Source organism: Oncorhynchus tshawytscha, linkage group LG12 (assembly GCF_018296145.1).
Source record: "Oncorhynchus tshawytscha isolate Ot180627B linkage group LG12, Otsh_v2.0, whole genome shotgun sequence".
Lineage (NCBI taxonomy): Eukaryota > Metazoa > Chordata > Actinopteri > Salmoniformes > Salmonidae > Oncorhynchus > Oncorhynchus tshawytscha.
In genome coordinates, this window is record NC_056440.1 from 20,542,762 (window position 1) to 20,565,254 (window position 22,493).

The 22,493-nt window shown below is 42.0% G+C and overlaps 1 protein-coding gene across 2 annotated transcripts in view; it reads left to right on the plus strand.

Moving 5' to 3' along the window:
- erlin2 (ER lipid raft associated 2) overlaps window positions 1–22,493 on the plus strand; it is a 30,785-nt gene continuing 8,292 nt past the window's right edge. Inside the window, exons 1-10 of one of the 2 annotated variants that reach the window (XM_024438374.2) lie at window positions 1–119; window positions 2,252–2,359; window positions 2,710–2,791; window positions 3,168–3,214; window positions 3,350–3,411; window positions 13,852–13,977; window positions 14,632–14,705; window positions 18,628–18,686; window positions 21,966–22,057; window positions 22,144–22,233. In XM_024438374.2, the coding sequence (XP_024294142.1) occupies window positions 2,253–2,359; window positions 2,710–2,791; window positions 3,168–3,214; window positions 3,350–3,411; window positions 13,852–13,977; window positions 14,632–14,705; window positions 18,628–18,686; window positions 21,966–22,057; window positions 22,144–22,233 (739 nt within the window). In that variant the 5' untranslated portion in view covers window positions 1–119; window position 2,252. Of the gene's footprint in view, window positions 196–2,251; window positions 2,360–2,709; window positions 2,792–3,167; window positions 3,215–3,349; window positions 3,412–13,851; window positions 13,978–14,631; window positions 14,706–18,627; window positions 18,687–21,965; window positions 22,058–22,143; window positions 22,234–22,493 lie in introns of both variants that reach the window. The other variant, XM_024438373.2, reaches the window with a different exon arrangement.

The following is a 22,493-nucleotide window of genomic DNA, read 5'->3' on the forward strand; positions in this document are numbered from 1 at the left end:
TTCCTCGTTGAAGAACGTCCAACTGAAGACGTATGACGCAAAATGCGGAAGTGAGCCTGGTAGCAGGTGTTTGCTTATTTTTGTCGGTGGAGGAGGCATCACGAGTGATAATACTACAGGTAATAGTACGGATTTCTAGAACACTTTTGTCAATGGGGTTTAACGTACCTATCAAGTATCTACAATGCCAACAATGTGAGTGAAATATTGTGTCAGTGGATGTGACCGTTCCCGTGTTTGAAATCGAGCGTAGCCTAGGTTAACGTTAGCTAGCTAGGTAGCTAAAGTAGCTAGCATAGCTTGCTAAAAAGCCAAACGGTTGCTTGTTACGTAGTTGGCTTATTTAGTCTTCTCTTGCTGGAGAGGGGTGAATGAGTACGTCCAATACTGGGCGATTCATGGTTTGCTGTTAGTATTCTGTCAACTCAAAGCTAATCAAATACTCCATGTTAGAAAGTGGAACCAAAGATACTGATCCTACACGTGCAACAAAAAGGTTCACGACCTCCTGGTATCAAAAGTCTGCTTCCTGTCATTGCTTGACTTGAGGTTTGTTTAGCGGTCTTATTTGGAGGTATTGTATAGCTAACTACACACTAAGTTAGGAAGTTTGAGCTGGCTGCAGTTGTTAGGATTGTTATGAGGTAAGGCAGCCGGGAGAAGTTTTTATCACGCCCTGTCTTGGACAATCCTCTTATAACGCTACAAGGTCAGTCCTTGTTGATGTCTCAGCTTAAGCTTCTTCTTCCTGACAGAGGAGTTTAGCTTGACAACAATATGCCTGCCCTGTGCCTGGATATATATGTTGTTAATACCTGTGATTGATTCCGGCCTAATGTTTAAATGGCTATAGCTTATTTCGAAATACACTGAACAAAAATATAAACGCAACATGCAACAATTTCAAATAGTCACAGTTCATCTAAGGAATCAGTCAATCTATGGATTTCACATGACTGGGAATACAGATATGCATGTGTTGGTCTTTTTTTTTTAAGTAGGGGAGTGGATCAGAAAACCAGTCAGTATCTGGTTTGACCATTTGCCTCATGCAGCGTGACACATCCCAGCATTTGCCTCGTGCAGCGCGACAGATCTCCTTCGCATAGAGTTGATTGGGCTGTTGATTGTGGCCTGTGGAATGTTGTCCCACTCCTCTTTAATGGCTGTGGGAAGTTCCTAGATATTGTCTGGAAGTGGAACACGCTGTCATATACATCAATCTAGAGAATCGTCTACATGATCAATGGGTGACATGTCTGGTGAGTATGGCCATGAACTGGGACATTTTCAGTTTCCAGGAATTGTGTACAGATCCTTGCGACATGGGGCATTATCATGCTGAAACATGAGGTGATAGCGGTGGATGAGTGGCACCACAATGGGCCTCAGGATCTTGTCACGGTATCTCTGTGCATTCTAATTGCCATCAATAAAATGCATTTGTGTTCGTTGTCTTTAGCTTATGCTTGCCCATACCATAATCCCACGGCCACCATGGGGCACTCTGTTCACAATGTTGACCTTAGCAAACGTCTTGCCCACAGTTGAAACTGGGATTTCCAAGTACGAACTGCAGTCAGGTCACGATACTAGTGAGGACGCCCAGCACGCAGCGAGCTACCCTGAGACAGTTTGTGCAGAAATTCTTTGGTTGTGCAAACACACAGTTTCATCAGCTGTCCAAGTGGCTGGTCTCAGATGTTACTGCAGGTGAAGAAGCCGGATGTGGAGGTCGTGGGCTGGCGTGAGACATCTGTGGCGTTGTGTTGTGTGACACAACACATTTTAGGGTGGTATTTTATTGTCCACAGCACAAGGTGCACCTGTGTAATGATCATGCTGTTTAATCAGCTTGTTGATATCCCATACCTGTCATGTGGATGGATTATCTTGGCAAAGGAGAAATGCTCACTAACAGGTACACAATATTTATGAGAAATAAGCTTTGTGCGTATGGAACATTTCAGGGTTCTTCTATATCACCTCATGAAATATGGGACTAACACTTTACATGGTGTGTTTATATTTTTGTTTAGTATAGAAGGCACTGGTTGATTCTATTCAACTGTTCTAGCTAATATCCAGAGCTTGCAAGGTAACTCTATTTGCTACAATTTGATTGTTATGAAAGACTTATTCTAGCCTACTTGTTATATAGGCTAGGCTTATTTCATTAATCTGTCCCCTATGTCCAACATTGTGTATGTTGACCCTTTTGAAACTCATTGTTTGTCCTTCTTCTTCCCAGGATGGCACAGTTGGGTGCCATAGCCTCAATAATCTGTGCAATTGGAGGTGCAGCTCTCTTCTCTTCTGTGCACAAGATTGAGGAGGGACACACTGGAGTTTACTACAGGTCAGTTAGATATTAGGCTAGTCATTGTTTTGTCTACTGTGAGGCTTACTGTCTATTAATGCATTTTGGTTTCTGGAGGCATGCATCAGTTCAACTTGCAGTGCACTGCACACATACTTCATACCAGCGCAAAACTCAGATGATATCTGTAGTGTGATATAGAAAGAGGGCTAAGATTATTTTGTGTTGAACTTAAGATCAGTCCAGCAAATTCTCCAGTCTCCTCTCACATTTACAACTAACATTTGCAATTGTGGTTGCATACTACATCAGAACCATTTTGATTGACATTTGGCTCTGATGTGATTCTTTTCATTTCCTTGTGATGTGATCATGTGTGTGTTCCACAGAGGAGGAGCTCTCCTGACCACCACCAGTAGCCCTGGCTTCCACCTCATGATGCCCTTCATCACTCATTTCAAGTCTGTGCAGGTGAGACAACAGACCGTTCTCAGGAACAGTCCCTCGGCATGGCTGGTCTGACTGGGAGTGAGGGGTTTAGGTTCAAATGTAGTTGTACAAAGACTGAGGCTGGACTTCAATGTTTATGCTAAGTAGTGTCTTTGTGTGTTTGTTTACAAACATCGCCCCAAGCCCACACACTTTTTCTGGAAAGTGACAGTATACATGTGAGGGAAGTTTACAAGTAGGTTTTTATACTGTGCCCAAGACCAGTCTGAAGTTATTTGACCTTGGAAAAAGGAACTACTGTGTAAATAATACAATGCAGGTTTTATTCAAATTGAGCCCTGCGGAAGTAATGGCTTTTTGAATGTTGAATGCCTTCTCTTTATTTCTATCTTTGTAGACCACTCTACAGACAGATGAAGTGAAGAATGTACCGTGTGGAACAGGGTAGGGTTGTCTGTCTATCTCTTCCCAAAATAAACTTGATGGATGCAAAAAAAAAATACTGGCTACTTTTATCTCCATTCTTGAGGATTTATTGCATGTATGCGTTGTTACACATTCTGTTTTTATTTATTTCAGTGGTGGAGTGATGATTTACTTTGACCGGATAGAAGTGGTGAACTACCTCGTACCCTCAGCAGGTAAAGTCATTTGCCAATAAATCAAAAGGTGGAGCAGATTTTAAAAAATCTAATAAAACACATATTGTAGTTTTATTTCAATTTTACTATGTGCTCAAGTTTAATCTCTCTCAACACAACTCAAAACGTATCTTTTTTTTTTTTTTTAACTAGGCAAGTCAGTTAAGAACAAATTCTTATTTACAATGACGGCCTACACCGGCCAAACCCTGATGATGGTGGGCCAATTGTGCGCTGCCCTATGGGGAAATCCCTCCTTAGTATATAGGCTGTACTATTTTAGAACATTGTAACCCATGTATTGTAACACAAACTTATGTATTGTATTCAGTCTTTAAGGCCCTGTGCAGTAAACTTGATTTTCCTCGGTTTTATATATATTTCCACACTGAGGTTGGAATGATACTGTAAAATTGTGAAAAGTATGATAATGTTCTTTTAGTGTTTGAGCTGTTTGAAAAGACCACCTGAAATTTCTGCCTGTTTTGGTGTGAGTTTTGGCCTGCCTAGTGACATCACCTGTCAGCAACGGTTTGGGTCTCCCAGTGCGTCCCTGTAACGTCAACGCAGGGAGTCAGGAAGCAGGTGCAGTTAGTGACTTTAATATTAACGATCATAGAACGATACAAAATGAGAAACGTCTGACAAGAAAACAAAAACAATACTGCCTGATAGCAAAATGAGGTGTGACTGATGATGAGACGCAGGTGTGCGTAAAGATGGGTTGCCAGGACCGGTGGTTAGCGAGCGCCGGAGATGGGGAATTGTCACGTCTACTCCTTCTCCACGTCTCCGGCGCTCGACGTCGCCAGTCTACTTACCACCAGTCCTGGCAGCTCCTCTGGACCGCACACTTCCCAGTCCACCAGGTACTGGAGCCGACCCCCATGGCGTTGTTAGTCCAGGAGTGATCTGACGGCATAGACGGGGCTCCCCTCAATGTCCAAGGGAGACCAAGGGGTGTCGTGGGGGATGTCATCAGCCAGGGGACCAGGAGCCTGAGGAGGGAAACATGAAAAGATGGTGAGATCCGGTAGTTAGATGGGAGTAGTAATCTAAGTTACCTCATTGACCCTTCCGAGGACCTTGAACAGCCCCACAAACTGGGGACTCTACTTCTTACAGGGCAGGCAGAGCGGAAGGTTCCTGGTGGAGAGCCAGACGTGATCACCAGGATGGAACATGGGAGCCTCACTGCGGTGGCGATCCGCTTCTCCATGAAGGCCTTCAAACACATGATGTGAATTGGGGGCCATGATCGGAGACGATATCCTCCAGAAGGCCATAGTGCCGGAAGACCTGCTGGAACTGTGCCTCAGCAACCAGGAGAGCGGTAGGGAGACCAGAGAGAGGGATAAAACGGCATGATTTGAAGAATCTGTACACAACCACCAAAATGGGAGTGAAACCATCAGCGGAGGGGAGATCAGTGACAAAATCAATGGACAGATGAGACCAGGGATGCTGAGGCACAGGAGAGGGAAGGAACTTTCCTGCTGGAGTGTGTCGGGAAGATTTAGATTGAGTACATACTGAACATGAGTTGACATAGTGTGCAACATCCTGGGCCAAAGTGAGTCACCAGTATTTCTCAGAAAGGGATTGAGTGGTGCGGGTGATACCTGGGTGTCCAGCGGCGAGGGATGTGTGTGCCCAGGTCAGCAACCAATATCTGACCCCCGTGGGGACTTAGATGCGCTCCGGAGAGCAGGTGGCAGGAGTGGGTACCCTCTCCAGAGCCTGGCGGATGTCCACATCTACTTCCCAAAACACGCATCCAACGATACGGGAGATACCGATTGATGGGCTGGCGTACACTCACAGAGCCCTCCACGGATGTGGAACCACAGGGTGCAGGAAAGCAGGGCTCTGACATCTTGGTCCCCCGGCAGTAATCCTCCTCACTGACCAGGAGATGGTGGGCTTATAGAGTTGGAGCCACAGGAGGCCAAGTATGACTTTGTGCGGAGGTGATGAGGAAGGAAAGGCTTTCCTGGTGCTTGGTTCCCACAGTGAGGGTGAGTGGAGCTGTGACGTGGGTAACAGTGCTGGATCCCAATGGTTGCATTTCCAACGCTTGGACCGCAAATGGAGAGAAGAGCAGGTATGAGGTGATGTGCAGGGAGGAGGCAAGGGCCTGGTCAATAAAATTCCCTGCGGCACCGGAATCCACTAGAGCTGTAGAAACAATAGATGAGACAGCCAGCTAGTGAAATGGATACTAAAAAAGGTTTGGTGGAAAGTGATGATGATGATGGAGTACTCGCGCCTAACCCAGGAGACAGATGATCACGGGCCGTCCTTCTGCTCTCGTGGATTCCATGTTGGAACGTACCGGACACCGTTGAAGCTGGTGCCCCTCCTGGCCGCAATGGGGATAGAGCCCTAACTGTCTCCGACGGCGTCGCTCAGATGCGGGGAGGTGTGTGGCACCTACCTCCATGGTTTCAGGCTCTTGACGGTCAACGAAGGAGGGAGAGAGGCGATTGGGGTGCCGACGCTCCCGAAGAAGGTTATCCAGACGGATGGCCATCGAGATGAGTGTGTCCAAGGTTAGATTGTCGGCACACCAACTCCGTCTGGACCTCTTCGCGCAATCCTCTTTTGAATAGATTGAGGAGCCGTGGATGCTGCCACTGTCCGAAAGATAAGTGCCTACTCCGCCGTGGTCTGGCCATCCTGCCGTAGTTGGAGTAGATGCTCACCCCCCCCCCTCTCTGCCCTCCGGTGGATGGTCGAAGACCCCCCTGAACAGAGCCATGAACCCCCCCATAGGAACCCAGCTCCGCCTCTCTCCCAGAAGGCCGTAGCCCACTCCAATGCCTGTTTGGTCAGCAGGGAAATAACCGTGGCAACCTTTGACCTCTCCGTGGTGGGGGCTCCCATCTGATGAGTGAAAGAGGGAGCACTGGAGCAGGAAGCCACGGCATTTGGAAGGAGTCCCGTCATATTTGTCCGGGAGGGACAAACGGACATCGCTGACCTGGGCGGACGGTTGGATGGGCGGGGGTGCTGTCTCATTGGGTTGATGCCCCTCGGGAAATTTAGAGACGTTGAAGAATTCGGAAGGCCTCATCCATAGGCGTCCCCAGATGTGCCAGCTGGTCCGTGGTGTTGGTGAAGTAGTTGTCCCTGTTCGTTGACCATCTGGGACAAGTCCTGATTAACTGCTGCTTCCATTCAGTGAGGAAGTATTCGGTAACGTCGACACGGAGTCAGCAAGCAGAGGCAGTTAGTGACTTTAATATTAAAGAACATAGAACGATACGAAACAAGAGATGCCCGGCAAGGAAACATAACTGATGAGAGGGGGGGGGGCAAGAGAACCTATCTATCGGCATTCGAAGCTGGCGTCGATAATTCAATTTTGACATAAATGCAGATAGCTTCTATTTTTGTGTCCGTTTTACAATTTTAATTGAAAACAATCACAGTAAGGTCCTTAATTATTACCAGAAATGATTAGATTTTGAGAAAACTCTTCATTGGACATTTGAACTGTTTTAGTAAAATAAAACAACTCTTTAGTGAATCACTTTTTCTGTTAGTGAAATATGGCTTTGCCGTATACCGTATTTTACTATATACCGGTATTGATGCACGGACCAGTTTGGGTTTTTACTTTACCTTCTATAACGGTATTTGAATGTTTGGCTTGTTAAATGTGATACGCTGTGTGTAAAGTCCATTTCTATAGTTTACTCTGCTACTTGAGTCATCGCTCTCTCTCCACGCCGCTTTCCACACAGACTTAGTCCCACCCGGTCACTCAAGGAGCACATTTATTGTTTCTTTTCCACGAGACACTTTCGTTCAGTCTGCATGGTCAATGCAGCACATGCAACAATGTTGATGACAACAATGTTGTTTCCAAATGTGATCTTAATATAAATCCACAAGCGTTTTATAATTACAGTATTAGTTTGTTTCTTACATCTGCAAACAGCTAGTTTGTATTTTCTTAGCAAGTTAAGCTAAATCGTGTTAGCCACTAATGCTAATCGCTAGTTAGCTGGCTAGCAAAGCACTGAGTCAGAGCAAACGTAGCTAGCTAATACAGCCTGATAACAGTACTGGTAGAGGCTTAAATCAGCATGTTTGTACATCAGTATCTTCTAAATGAAAGAGGAGTAGGCGAAGCAAGAATATGTTGGATACATGAATAAAGATTTATAGTAGTCAAAGGGTCCCCTAGGAAACACGGAACATCACATTGTTTCCTACCCTGACACAATAACTCGTCCATGGCATTTTCATTCATTGTCATGTCAAACAACACTGTATTCATAGAATATAAATAATAGTGGACACTAACTATAGAATTATAATAAAAGTTATAATACCATGAGTCCAAAAGTTCACCCAAGTGTTTTGATCTAAATCGCAATTGCAACATTTGGCTAAAAATAAGGCCTCGTATTTTTGCCCATATTGTGGCAGTGTGGAAATGATCTCAAATGAGTGCAGGAAATTATTTTAGGTTGAATTGAACAGTATAAAACAATCAGAATGGATGATGTCTTCCAGGCGTTGAGATTGCCTGCAATGACAACAAGCATGACAACAAGCAACAAACATGTGACACACCGCCCCAGACCATGACGGACCCTCCACCTTCAAATCGTTCCGTTCCCGCTCCAGAGTACAGACCTCGGTGTAACGCTCATTCCTTCGACGATAAACGTGAATCCTACCATCACCCCTGGTGAGAGAGATCTGCGACTAGTCAGTGAAGAGCATTTTTGCCAGTCCTGTCTGGTCCAGCGATTGTGGGTTTGTGCCCATAGGCAACGTTGTTGACGGTAATGTCTGGTGAGGACCTGCCATTCAACAGGCCTACAAGCCCTCAATCCAGCCTCTCTCAGCCTATTGCAGACAGTCTGAGCACTGATGGAGGGATTGTGCAATCCTGGTGTAACTCGGGCAATTGTTGTTGCCATCCTGTACCTGTCACGCAGGTGTGATGTACCGATCCTGTGCAGGTGTTGTTGCACGTGGTCTACCACTACGAGGACGATCAGCTCTCTGTCCTGTTTCCCTGTAGCGCTGTCTTAGTCGTCTCACAGTACGGACATTGCAATGTATTGCCCTGGCCACATCTGCAGTCCTCATGCCTCCTTGCAGCATGCCCAAGGCATGTTCACGCAGATGAGCAGGGAAGACCCTGGGCATCTTTCTTTTGGTGTTTTTCAGAGTAAGTAGAAAGGCCTCTTTTAGTGTCCTAAGTTTTCAGAACTGTGACCTTAATTGCCTACCGTCTGTAAGCTGTTTGTGTCTTAACCTCTCTGGGATCGTTCGGGACGTGAGCGTCCCACCTCGCCAACAGCCAGTGAAATTGCAGGGCCCCAAATTCAAACAACAGGAATCTCATAATTAAAATTCCTCAAACATACAAGTATTATACAACATTTAAAAGATAAACTTCTTGTTAATCCAGCCGCTGTGTCCAATTTCAAAAAGGCTTTACGGCGAAAGCACACCATGCGATTATGTTAGGTCAGCGCCTAGCCACAGAAAACCATACAGCCATTTTCCAACCAAGGATAGGTGTCACAAAAGTCAGAAATAGCATTTAAAATTAATCACTTACCTTTGATCTTCATCTGGTGGCACTCCCAGGTCTCCATGTTAGACAATAATTGTTTGTTTTGTTCGATAAAGTTCATCTTTATGTCCAAAAACCTCCTTTTTGTTCACGTGTTTAGTCCAGACGAAAAGTGTTTAAAAAGTTCCATTAAAGCTCGCAGAAACATGTCAAACAATGTTTCTAAACAATCTTTAGGGTGTTTTTATCATACATTTTCGATAATGTTTCAACCGGACAATACTGTTTTCATTAGAAAGGAAACGAACCTCGGCGAGACTAAACTAAAGGCTTTCAGCCTGAGCTCTTATTCTCTCCCCTTTCACAATACAAGCCTGAAACAACTTCTAAAGACTGTTGACATCTACTGGAAGCCTTAGGAAGTGCAATTTGACACCATAGACACAGGATATTGGATAGGCAATCATTTTTCTTTTTAAAACTACAAACCTCAGATTTCCCACTTCCTGGTTGGATTTTTCTCAGGTTTTTGCCTGCCATATGAGTTCTGTTATACTCAGACATTATTTTAACTGTTCGGTGTGTTCTTTCTGAATCTAATATGCATATCCTAGCTTCTGGGCCTGAGTAACAGGCAATTTACTCTGGGCATGCTTTTCATCCAAACTTCCCAATGCTGCCCCCTATCGCAATGAAGTTAATGACCGTTCCACAGATGCATGTTCATTAATTGTTTATGGTTCATTGAACAAGCATGGGAAACAGTGTTTAAACCTTTTACAATGAAGGTCTGTGAAGTTATTTGGATTTTTACGAATTATCTTTGAATAACAGGGTCCTGAAAAAGGATGTTTCTTTTTTTTGCTGAGTTTATGTTGCCACCCTAGGGTCACGCACTACTCAAAGAAAATGTAGAACTTTAATTAATCAAAAACATCAAATACCGTCATGCCGTTAAATTTGAAAAATACTATGATATTTTCGCCATGTCGCCCAGCCCTATAGTGAAAGGCATCTGGAGACATTTAAACGATGTGTAAATTCTCTATTCTCTTAAAGTTCTCAGTCTTATTTGTTATGACAAATTGGGATTATGTAGGCTACTTTGACATCTAATTTGCCCAACAAAGGACAACATAATTTAATTGTGTAGCTAGGTATACTATCATTCATTCATGGTTGATTGGATCTCTGGAAGTTTAGAAGTAGTTACCATTAGTCCTATAAATAGGATGCAAAGTTCATTCTATTAATACACTTTTACCTTTTGGATATTGCCTTGTATATGATGGATGGTTGTAGATTACATTTTTAAATCAACCAAGTTATTAATATGTTGGATTCTCGTCTCCATCTCAGCCAAATATCAGAGTTGAAGAATAGGACTAAATCAAACTTTATTTGAAGTGCATTTAAAATTTGATTTGATTTAGTGCTATTCTTTAACTTAGATTGTTGGTTGAGATTCAGAAGTGACATATTGGATATTGAATTGTGAACGCAACCAAATATCAACATTTGAAGTGGATATACTGTATCTTCTGCTCGGATAGTATATACATACTGTATATTATGAATAATGCGTGTGTATACAAGACAATATCCCAAAGTAAAAGTTTATTTTTAATATGAATTTGGCATCCTATTTATAGGGCTAATAGTGACTACTTCTAAAATTCCAAAGGTCCAATCAACCATGGACAAATGAAAATGTACTAGGGATGTGACAAATGGACAATTTTTCTTAACATTTTAACGGCCATTTTTTTCCCATTAAAAAGATACGAAAAATCCACGTGAATTCACAATGCAGCTGCGCCGCTGCAAGCAACGGTTTGGGTCTAAGCAACGGTTCGGCCACCAGGCAGGCAGTCAGAACTGTACACTAGGTTTATCTAGCAGCAATCAAAAGCTGTATCTTGCAATTTCTTGGCTTGCAATGTCTCACATCACCATAATAACAAAGCAAAAACAGGTTTGAGAATATTTTGCAAATTATTTTAAAAATTAATTTAAAATATCACATTTTCATAAGCATTCAGGACCTTTACTGAGTACTTTGTTGAATCACCTTTGGCAGCGATTACAGCCTCAATTCTTCTTGAGTATGATGCTACAAGCTTGGAGTTTCTCCCCTTCTCTGCAGATCCTCTCTCTCAAGCGCTGTAAGGTTGGATGGGGAGCATCGCTGCATGGTTATTTTCAGGTCTCTCCAGAGATGTTCGATTGGGTTCAAGCCAGGCTCTGGCTGGGCCACTCAAGGACATTCAGAGACTTGTCCCGAACCCACTCCTGCATTGTTTTGGCTGTGTACTTAAGGTCGTTGTCCTGTTGGAAGGTGAACCTTCGCCACAGTCTGAGGTTCTGAGTGCTCTGGAGCAGGTTTTCATCAATGATCTCTCTCTACTTTGCTCTGTTGAAATTTCCCTCAACCCTGACTAGTCTCCCAGTCCTTGCTGCTGAAAAACATCCCACAGTATGATGCCACCACCATACTTCACCATAGGAATCGTGCCAGGTTCCTTCCAGGCATGACACTTGGCATTCAGGCCAAAGAGTTTATTCATGGTTTAATTAGACCAAATAATCTTGTTTCTCATGGTCAGAGAGTCCTGTCATGTGCCTTTTACTGAGGAGTGGCTTCTGTCTGGCCACTCTACCATAAAGGCCTGATTGGTGGAGTGCTGCAGAGATGGTTGTCTTGCTGGAAGGTTCTCCCATCTCCACAGAGGAACTCTGGAGCTCTGTCAGAGTGACCATCGGGTTCTTGGTCACCTCACTGACCAAGGCCTTTCTCCCCAGTTTGCTCAGTTTGTCCGGGCGGCCAGCTCTAGGAAGAGTCTTGGGGGTTCCAAACTTCTTCCATTTAAGAATGATGGAGGCCACTGTGTTCTTTGGGACCTTCAATGCTGCAGAAATGTTTTGTACCCTTCCCCAGATCTGTACTTCGACACAATCCTGTCTCAGAGCTCTACTGACATCCTCATGGCTTGTTTTTTTTTCACTGACATGCACAGTCAACTTTGGGACCTTTTATATAGACAGGTGTGGGCCTTTCCAAATCATTTCCAATCAATTGAATTTACCACAGGTGGACTACAAACAAGTTGTGGAAACATTTCAAGGATGATCAATGGAAACAGGATGCACCTGGATCTCATAGCAGAGGTTCTGTTAACTTATGTAAATAACGTATTTCTGTTTTATTTTTCATACATTTGCAAACATTTCTAAAAACTTTTTTTGTTTTGTCAATACGGGGTATTGTGTGTAGATTGATTTGAATTTGTTTCATATAATTCATATTAGAATAAGGCTAATGAAACAAATGTGGACAAAGTCAAGGGGTCTGAATACTTTCCAAATGCACTTGGACTCATTGTACATTTTGTATAGAATCTTACATAAGCCGTAGGCAATGTGGACTGCAGACGGTTGGTGAATTCTCTGTGCATGCAGTTTTCTGTGGTTCAAAAAGGAGAGTAAATAACACCTGACATTACTTCACAGAACTAGACACCTGTATTCAGTTGATGTGAGTTTGCTGAGCAACTATCTAATATACCCCTGTTACAGCCGGTATGTACTTCCAAAAAACATCTAAAGGAAAATGTACAAGCTCATCGGGACCTCTAATGTTAAATATTTACCAGGGAAAATCCTTCAGCAAATAACACAGGCATTGGTTGAGAGTCAAGTGAACTATTGTTTGGTGGTCTGGGGAAATGCATCATCTAGTGAAGTTAGGAGGCTGCAGAATGCACAGAATAAAGCAGCAAGGATTGTTTTAAGGCGGAGATATGGTTCTTCTGTTGCAGTCATGCGCAATGTTCTTGGTTGGTCATCAATCGACAAGATAATTGAAAAAAACATGCTTATCTTATTTTATAATATACATCATTTAAAAAACGGCCAACTTCTATTCACAGTGGTATTCAGTTGGTAAGAGACAGACATTCTGTAAATACTAGGAATAGATTGTCCACCATCTATGCGTTATCCAGACAGAAAAAAGAAATGGGCAAAATAACATTTCGATTTAGAGCAATAAAGAAATGGAATAAATTAACTGAGCAAACTAGAAACCTTTCGATATATAAGTTTAAACATTATTTAAAAACAATTGAAATATAGTATATAGAAATGTTGTGGGACTATAGTAGATGAAGAATCAATATTTTTTTTATTTTAAATTTTTAGATTGAGTATTTATTGGGTCATTATGCTAGTGTATTATATATGTTTGTAATAGTGTGTTATATGTGAAAGTGTGTTTGTATTATAAATTGTATTTTAATGTTAAGGACTAATAAACCTAATAAAGGACCTAATAAATATTGTGTACCTAATAAATATTAGCCAGAAATAAAGGATGTCCCTCAACACTGGTTGAAATGAGATGAAAGGGGGTACTGGTTGATTACTTTTTCAAATCCAATGTATTTTCCACGTTGATTCCACGTCACAAAACGTTGACAAATTAGGTTGAAACAGTGTTTATTCAAACACTGTACCCAGTGGGTTATTTACGGTAGCCACTATTACTTACTTAATGTAACCACACCTCTTTCTCTGCTCTCTGCAGTATGATATAATGAGGAACTTCACAGCAACTCTTTGTTCTCTCCTCTACAGTGTATGATATAATGAGGAACTTCACAGCAACTCTTTGTTCTCTCCTCTACAGTGTATGATATAATGAGGAACTTCACAGCAACTCTTTGTTCTCTCCTCTACAGTGTATGATATAATGAGGAACTTCACAGCAACTCTTTGTTCTCTCCTCTACAGTGTATGATATAATGAGGAACTTCACAGCAACTCTTTGTTCTCTCCTCTACAGTGTATGATATAATGAGGAACTTCACAGCAACTCTTTGTTCTCTCCTCTACAGTGTATGATATAGTGAAGAACTTCACAGCGGATTACGACAAGGCCCTAATATTCAATAAGGTTCACCATGAGCTCAACCAGTTCTGCAGTGTCCATTCTCTTCAGGAGGTCTACATCGGCTTGTTCGGTAAGTGTAAACTATAGGCAGTTCTAGAATATTCGTTAAAAGGGTGTTTCTCAATATGCATACTACCATGATCCAAGTGCATTCTCCGAGGACATTCTGTTGAGTTACTTGTGAGGACGAGGTTGTGGAGAACGCATAAAACATTTAATTTGAGAAGCACTCACACTCCCCCTACTGTATTACCTCACGCTGCATCTCCCCAATGTTATCCAAGGTAGATGTAAATTCTTTGTGGGTAGCTAGCTAACAATTATTTGTGGGTCGCTAGCTAGCTAGCCAGTTAGCCCTATTGACTTACCCATTCACTGAACCTTCCTTCTTCTAGACAGGACAATGGCAATAGAGACAAAACCAGATATACACAAAGCAAATGTTTTACTTCATAATTCTCAGCTAGATATGTGAATCTGAATGTCACTAACTAGATAGTATAACAGTCAAAAATGATCTAAAACCAATGGTATCCAAGGCAGCTGTCAATTCTTCATGGGTAGCTAGCCAGGAAGAATTGTTACCTATCCGGCTAGCTAACAGTAGTAGCTAGCCAGTTAGCTCTATTATGGGCTTACAACCTACACATGCTATAGTGGGTATCACAAATGGCAGCCTCTGTCTCCATGGTATATCCTCTAACCCTGTTGTGTGTGTCCTCAGACCAGATAGATGAGAACCTGAAGCTGACCTTACAAGAAGATCTGACCAGCATGGCTCCTGGACTGATCATACAGGTACTGAAACTGACTGGGAGGGAGAGACATGGGAGGCGTGAGGGAGAGACATGGGAGGCGTGAGGGAGAGACATGGGAGGCGTGAGGGAGAGACGTGGGAGAAACTAGTCTTAGGGAATTCTTGCATACCAGTACAAATATTGTTAATTAATCCATGTTTATTTAAATATATTTATAGTGCCTTCAGAAAGTATTCACCACCTTGACTTTTTCCACATTTGGTTGTGTTACAAGGTGTGATTTAAAATATTTCATTGTAATTTTTTCAACAATCTACACAAAATACACTATCAAAAATTCAAACATTTGTAAAATATAAATTCTTCAAGCTCTGTTAAGTTAGTTGCTGATCATTGCTAGACAGCCATTTTCAAGTCTTGCCATAAATTCTCAAGCTGATTTGAAGTCAAAACAGTAACTAGGCCACTCAAGAACATTCAACATGGTCTTGGTAAGCAACTACAGTGTATATTTGGCCTAGTAATTTAGGTTATTGTCCAGCTGAAAGGTGAATTTGTCTCCCAGTGGCAGTTGGAAAGCAGACTGATCCACGTTTTCCTCTAGGATTTTACCGGTGCTTAGCTCTATTCCATTTATTTTTACCTTAAAAAAAACACCCTAGTCCCTGCCGATGACCAGCAAAACCATAGCATGATGCAGCCACCACCATAGTTGAAAATACGAAGCGTGGTACTCAGTGACGTGTTGTGTTGGATTTACCCGAAACATACAGCTTTGTGTTCAAGACATAATGTTCATTTCTTTGCCACATTTTTTGAAGGTTTACTTTAGTGCCTTATTGCAAACAGGATGCATGTTTTGGAATATTTTTAATCTGTACAGGCTTCCATCTTTTCACTCTGTCATTAAGGTTAGTATTGTGGAATAACTACAATGTTGTTGATCCATCCTCAGTTTTCTCCTATCACTTTCTCCTATCACAGCCATTAAACTCTAACTGTTTTAAAGTAACCATTGGCCTCATTGTGAAATCCCTGAGCGGTTTCCTTCCTCTCCGGCAACTGAGTTAGGAAGGACGCCTGTGTCTTTGAAGTGACTGTATTGATACGCCATTCAAAGTGTAATTAATAACTTCACCATGCTTAAAGGGATATTCAATGTCTGTTTTTATTTTTACCCATCTACCAATAGATGCCCTTCTTTGCAAGGCATTGGAAAATCTCCCTGTTCTTTGTAGTTGAATTCACTGCTCGACTGAGGCCACACAACATTTTATCTGAAATTTAGCCATGCCAAAAATCTGATATTGTGATGATGAATGTCAGGTGATGAGTGGGCTGCAACAAGCTCCTGTATGGACTGTAAAGCAGTGTTTTTTTTTTCTGGATCAAAAAGGGGCTGAGGTGGTGGGTGTACCGGGGGGCGTGGCAGGGTCAGCCCACTGGCACAGCTTAATTTCAGAAAGTCTACAGGCCCACATTTTGGCGGTGTAGAGAAAGGTTTACATTTTCAAGCCACTTTTGTGCAATTCTTCAAATTTCTCCATGCAGCTGAGAAACATTTTTGCAGTTTTATAACAAATTTTGTGCAATCCTGCACATTTTGCCATGCAGCTGAGAGAAAATGTTGTTGTCGTGTCTTTGGCATCATTAAAAGTGAAGACTGTTATTTTATCAAATCAATTCTCTGTAATTATTATTTGTGATTAAACTAATCATGTAAATGTAATTAACTAGGAAGTTGGGGCACCAAAGAAAATCTTCATAACAAAGTAATAATTTTCCGAATATAACTCTTCAGATATTTTAATATCTGATCAATTAGTCTTCTATTAATTCATTATTCTTTACTTCACGTCAGTCTCATTCCAAACGTCGTAAATTGTTGGTTATCTGCACAAACCCAGCCTTTACTATGAATCATTCATACACCAATTGGCATAATCATTTATTTACTAACTAACTAAATAATCACAGAAATGCATAAACAAACAGATATATTACTAACAAATGATAGGGAAGATTCCTTAGTGGGCTAAGCCGATATGACGGCTTGGTGGATAAAGGGAAGTGGGTGTGGACTGAGAGCGGGAATGACAAAAGGATCACAACACACAGTTGATAACTATAGTAATTGAAATGCTAATCCTTTGCACATGAACACTCACTCATTCGGGAATAATTGCAATCAATATATATTTACGCCTATGTGTCGTGATCTCTGTTGAAATCCGGTCTGTCTGCTGTAAAGTTCATTCGAGTCTCTCTTTCTCTTTCCCTGAAGATCAAAGTCTTTCGTGGTTAGAATGGATACTTCAGAGTACCATTTCGAAATGTTCTCATAGAATAGGTGTTTCGGCGGATGTCGGTATTCGCATCCCAGGTTTACATAATTTCTAGCTGCAGACTAGTAATTAGTATCTAAGATTTGCTCTTATTCTGTAGGGATCGATAGTCTCAGAGATGAACCATTTCCAGCCGTGTAGCCAATGCTCCACGGGGTAGGGTTAGGAATTCAATAACTATTCGCAATCACAGCTTACGCTGTGGGTTTGCTTAGTCTTGGTACTCAAACCTGTGCCACCTCAGCTTGCACTGAGGTATGCGTGGTCTGAAGATGATTTCCTATGGAGGGGGTTTTATTCGTAACAATAGGAAAGGGCTGTTCCATGATGCCAGATCATGTCTGTGCTCACGGGGAGGGCCAATGACTTAGTTAAACATTAAATGGAATACAATTCTCTCCCTCCACATCATTTCACAAATAGTTTCATCTTTACTCATTCATTTTATACAAGAATTCGATGCAAATTTCTTAACTGAGGAACCTGTATAAACAGCGTTAGGGTAATGTGGCTATTTTGTTTTTCATGAGGTCACAAACATGAAATAAAACGGACAGTGTCGTAGCTGGCTTCTCCACCGACCGTTTAAACGATATCCAAAATATGGATATTGTTCAGTTCTCAAATTCTGTGATGTAGTAGAAGTTCTACTGTGAAACCCTCTCTCTCCATACAGCGTGGCCAGGAGGAGAGAGTCTCCGCCAGGAATTTACGACCTGAGATAACAGAACCTGGGTGTAGGAGAAAGTGAGAGAGGGGTAAACCACGATCTATACCTAGAAAGGGCCACATCATGACTCTGTTTTAGAGAAAGTTTCCTGCAATTCTTATCATTTTGCAATGGCTAATTTGCTCAAACACAATAACAAAATATATTCTTCTAAATTCATTGTTTTGGGAATTTTCAATTCTCCCTGACTGTCTCATTTTCATTTTGGGATTTTTTGTTGTCAAAGACTAATTTAAACGTTAAGAAAAATGTTACATTTGTCACATCCATAGTTGCAATTTCTGGCCTGGAGAACCATGGGAAAATACAGGCAGACAAAAAGGAGAGCGAGATTCTGGCAGACGCAGAGAGAAATAATCATTTCCTTCCCCAACTCTGCTCATTCCTGTAAAGCATTTGATTTTAGTATTTTCTCTCTATTCTTGTTAGAGCTAAGATGCTTTCAGTCTTTTCTCTCTCTTCCTGTAGAGCTGAGATGTTTGTTTTTGTTGCTCATTTGAGGCTCAAGCTAAAAAGTAAAAATAAGGGTTAATGTCCCACTGGGTAAAAAAACACTCAGCTGGTTCTTCCCATAAATCCTCTAGAAGAAACTACAATAACAACTGTAGGTTCTACCAGGAAATAATAACACTACAGTACAGTTCACTTTAGAGGGAGTTTGGGGAGGAGGATTGTGTTCGTTTTTACAAGGCTGTCTCCGAAATGGCACCCTATGTATTCCCTTCAAAGGTAGTGCACTACAATGGCAATATAGTGCCAATTGGAACTTAGCCTAGATGATCATCTGGTAATGATAATTCATCTTATTACCACAGTAAAAGAATGTTCGATATAATCTCAAGTCTCCCCTCTTTTTCATGCTTGTGGTTTGGCAATCGTTACCACAGGCGGTCCGGGTCACGAAGCCCAACATCCCTGAGAGCATTCGCAGGAATTATGAGATGATGTGAGTAGAAAATTTGGCTGTAGAACACTGAAACTTTCCATGTTCCCTGAACCCCCAACCCCCTGCTGTGTGTTCTTTATATGGGTTGTTCTACAGAAGCGGTAAAAATTGGGGGTTGGAAAGAAAGTCATATTTGTATCATATTTCTCCCAAACTTTCAGCACACGTCTTCCAACATATGTCTGGTAGACATACACTCAGCGGCCAGTTTATTATGTACACCCATCTAGTACCGGATCGGACCCCCCCTTTGCCTCCAGAACAGCGTGAATTTTTCGGGGCATGGATTCTACAAGTTTGAAACGTTCCACAGGGGTGTTGGTACATGCTGACGCGATGGCATCACACAGTTGCTTCAGATTTGACGGCGGTACACCACTGCCATCAGCCTGTACCGTTGACACCATGCAGGATGGGTCCATGGACGGCCATCTGCATGATGCAACATGAGACGGAATTCATCGGACATGGCAATGTTTTTCCACTCCTCAATTGTCCAGTGTAGGTGATTGCGTGCCCACTGGAGACTTCTTCTCGATAAGAGTGGAACCCGGTGTGGGCGTCTGCTGCAATAGCCGATCCGTGACAAGGATCGACGAGTTGTGTGTTCCGAGATGCCGTTCTGCACACCACTGTTGTACTGTGCCTTTATTTGTGTGTTTGTGGCCTGTGTATATACTACTCACACACTGTTTGTATTGCATATTTAAATATTTACCTGAATTCCCAACCTTAAATTGTATTTGCATACAAATTTTAAAACACCTTTTTTTTAACCTGATTTTCAAAAAAATTGAATTAAAAATTTAAATTGAATTTAAAATTAAAATTGAATTTAGAGAAATATATACTTTTCTCTGGAAAATGTTCAATGTTGATTGTATGGATCTAAAACTTGTTGATGTTTAAATTTTCACTTTACCAATCTTTATTTTGGCAAAATAACAGGCGTTTCGGTGTCGTGTCAATCATAGAGATAAATAAATGATTCTAGATGGAAATAACAAATTTTGGTATAGACATTATCATTGAGCGCTTCCACCATTTAAAAGTAGTCAACCGGGTGGGGATTCCTATGGGTGGAGGCAATGTTCCCTCTAAGCTGTGTGCAGCTCCCCTCGGACTGCCACTCAGAAGAAATATGAGCCCTGAAGGACAAGTAGATAAATAGGTTCATGTCAAGCCCTGCATGTTTTTTTCCCCCAAAAGTCTCATGGAATGTAGGCATTTAACACCACACATTGGCTGCTACTGCAGGCTGAATGACGAAAGGCCTTGAGGCCGATACGTAAAGCTTATTAAAGATCAGTGATACTATCAAGAGCAGTGTGCAGGTTCCTTCTTGTTTTATCACCTTATCCAACTGTTACCATGCACCTGCAAAAAAGGTAGCTCAGATGTGCGAGTGCCTTATGAATTTTGAGCTGTTAAAATGTTATGGGATGCATTTTTCTCCATTGTTTTTGATGGTAGGCCACTCTGGTAGGCATATATTATGATCAAATAGCCACAGTTACCTACTTGGCCACTGTTAAAACCAACTTAAAGTGGGTACAGCCTCAGTGTTCACAGTAAATGTTGGAAGTTGCACAGAATTTTCACAATGTTCAAGTTTGCACTCAGCAGACCTGAAATTTGCTCAGTGGCAATTTTTTTTGAGGTAACATTGGTTGGGAGTGATCAGCCAATGACCAGAGAGCATTGTCTTCAAATTGGGTTGCCTATGGTTTGTAAACAAGACTAAAATAATATCCAGGAGCCAAGACCAATATTTATACCAGGACATGGGTCCCAAGATCCAGACCCAGTGAGTTGACAATGACAAGTTAATAAAGACAGAATTGTGTGGTCTCAAGTTGTCCCTTTCTTCAATTGTGAGAAACTCAAGTAAAGTACAGTAGGGTACATTAGAATAGGGTGCGGTAGAGTACAGTACAGTAGTGAACAGTACAGTATAGCACATTACAGACATCTATGTTTTGGACAAATAGACGTTAATGTTTGGGCTCTTGAAGAGCTGGAGGAACTTTGCTGGCTGTGCATGTCAATACTCTCCAGTTTTTCCTGGAGTGACCACTTGTCCACTACCCACATGGTGATCCTCTACACAATTCTGTGCTTCCAACTTTGTGGCAACAGTTTGGGGAAGCCCTTTTCCTGTTTCAGTATGCCAATTCCCCCGTGCACAAAGCGAGATTCATACAGAAGTGGTTTGTCGAGATCGGTGTGGAAGAACTTGACTGGCCTGCACAGAGCCCTGATCTCAACCCCATCGAACACCTTTGGGAAGAATTGGAACGCCGACTGAGGGCCAGGCCTTATCGCCCAACATTAGTGCCCAACTTCACTAATGCTCTTGTGGCTGAATGGAAGCAAGTCCCAACATCTAGTAGAAAGCCTTCCCAGAAGAGTGGAGACTGTTATAGCAGCAAAGTGGGACCAACTCCATATTAATGCCCATGATTTTGGAATGAGATGTTTGAGGAGCAGGTGTCCACATACTTTTGGTAATGTATTTGTAGGGTGGTAGCTTAAGGCACATTCTACAATCTTTTAGCGTGTGTTTTGGTAGTGATATCAAAAGTGGGGCAGCATTTTTCAGAGAAAGATGTTTTAAACTACCTTCTACCTAGTATCTTTCAGTGTAATAACAGAACTCAGTATGTTCTATTGAAATAATAGTGTTAAGAACATTATACAAATCATTTATTGCTAAAGTTTAGTAGTCATGGTTTGGGACAGCCACCTTTCAATTGAAATAGATGTATGAACAATACCTTTTGTACTATATTAATTTAACAATATGTTTGTTATTGCCTTGCATTAGAACACATGCATTTTATAGTTTTTTGGGGGGAGTGAGACAGCAATTTACACCACTTCTGTAGAATCACCCATATATGTTCTCCCCGGACCTAGGCTGTCACAAATTGCACCGTATTCCCTAAATAGTGCACTACTTTTGACCAGTGCACTACATAGGGAATAGGGATGCAGACCCAAAGTAAGTGGATCTGTCTCTGCTGGTTCATGTCTCTGTCTGCTCTCCACTTACATCTGGAAGACTTTAGTGATGGAATGTTGATGCTGTTTATTCATGGTGTTGAGTTAACATGTTGTTGCACAAAAGTCACCATACTTATCACTAAAGAAGGTTAGGATATTTCCTAGGATAGGATATTCTAGGAAATTATAGAACCACTGCATGTTGTGGGACCAGAGAAAGATGTTAACCAGCTGTTGGCACGTGCTGTAATCTCTGTTTGTGTGTGGGTTTAGGGAGGCCGAGAAGACAAAGCTGCTGATTTCTGCTCAGACTCAGAAGGTAGTGGAGAAGGAGGCGGAGACAGAGCGAAAGAGGGCTGTGATTGGTGAGTCATGGGTGGATTCAGACAGTTTTCTCGCTAAAATCCCAGAATATAAGGTTAATTTCCTGTCTCCATGTGCTGCTCTACAGAGGCAGAGAAGGTGGCTCAAGTGGCGGAAATCAAGTTTAGCCAGAAAGTCATGGAGAAAGAAACAGAGAAAACGATCTCTGAAATTGAAGGTGTGTATATCTGGCAAAATTATAGTACCTGTATATTTATCATTAGGCCACTGGCCAGAGAAATAGTGTGCTTATACAACGGGGGTTTTAGGATGCTCTACATTTTTGTCCTTGGCTCTGGCTCTGAGTCATGATGGTAGAAAAAGCAGTTCCCCGAGGACTGACTGACTGACTGTGGAAGCTCAGAGCTAGGTGAAATACATTGAAACAGGGTTTCTTTTACTATGGGTCGGGACCCAAAGTGGGACCTGGGCATGTAA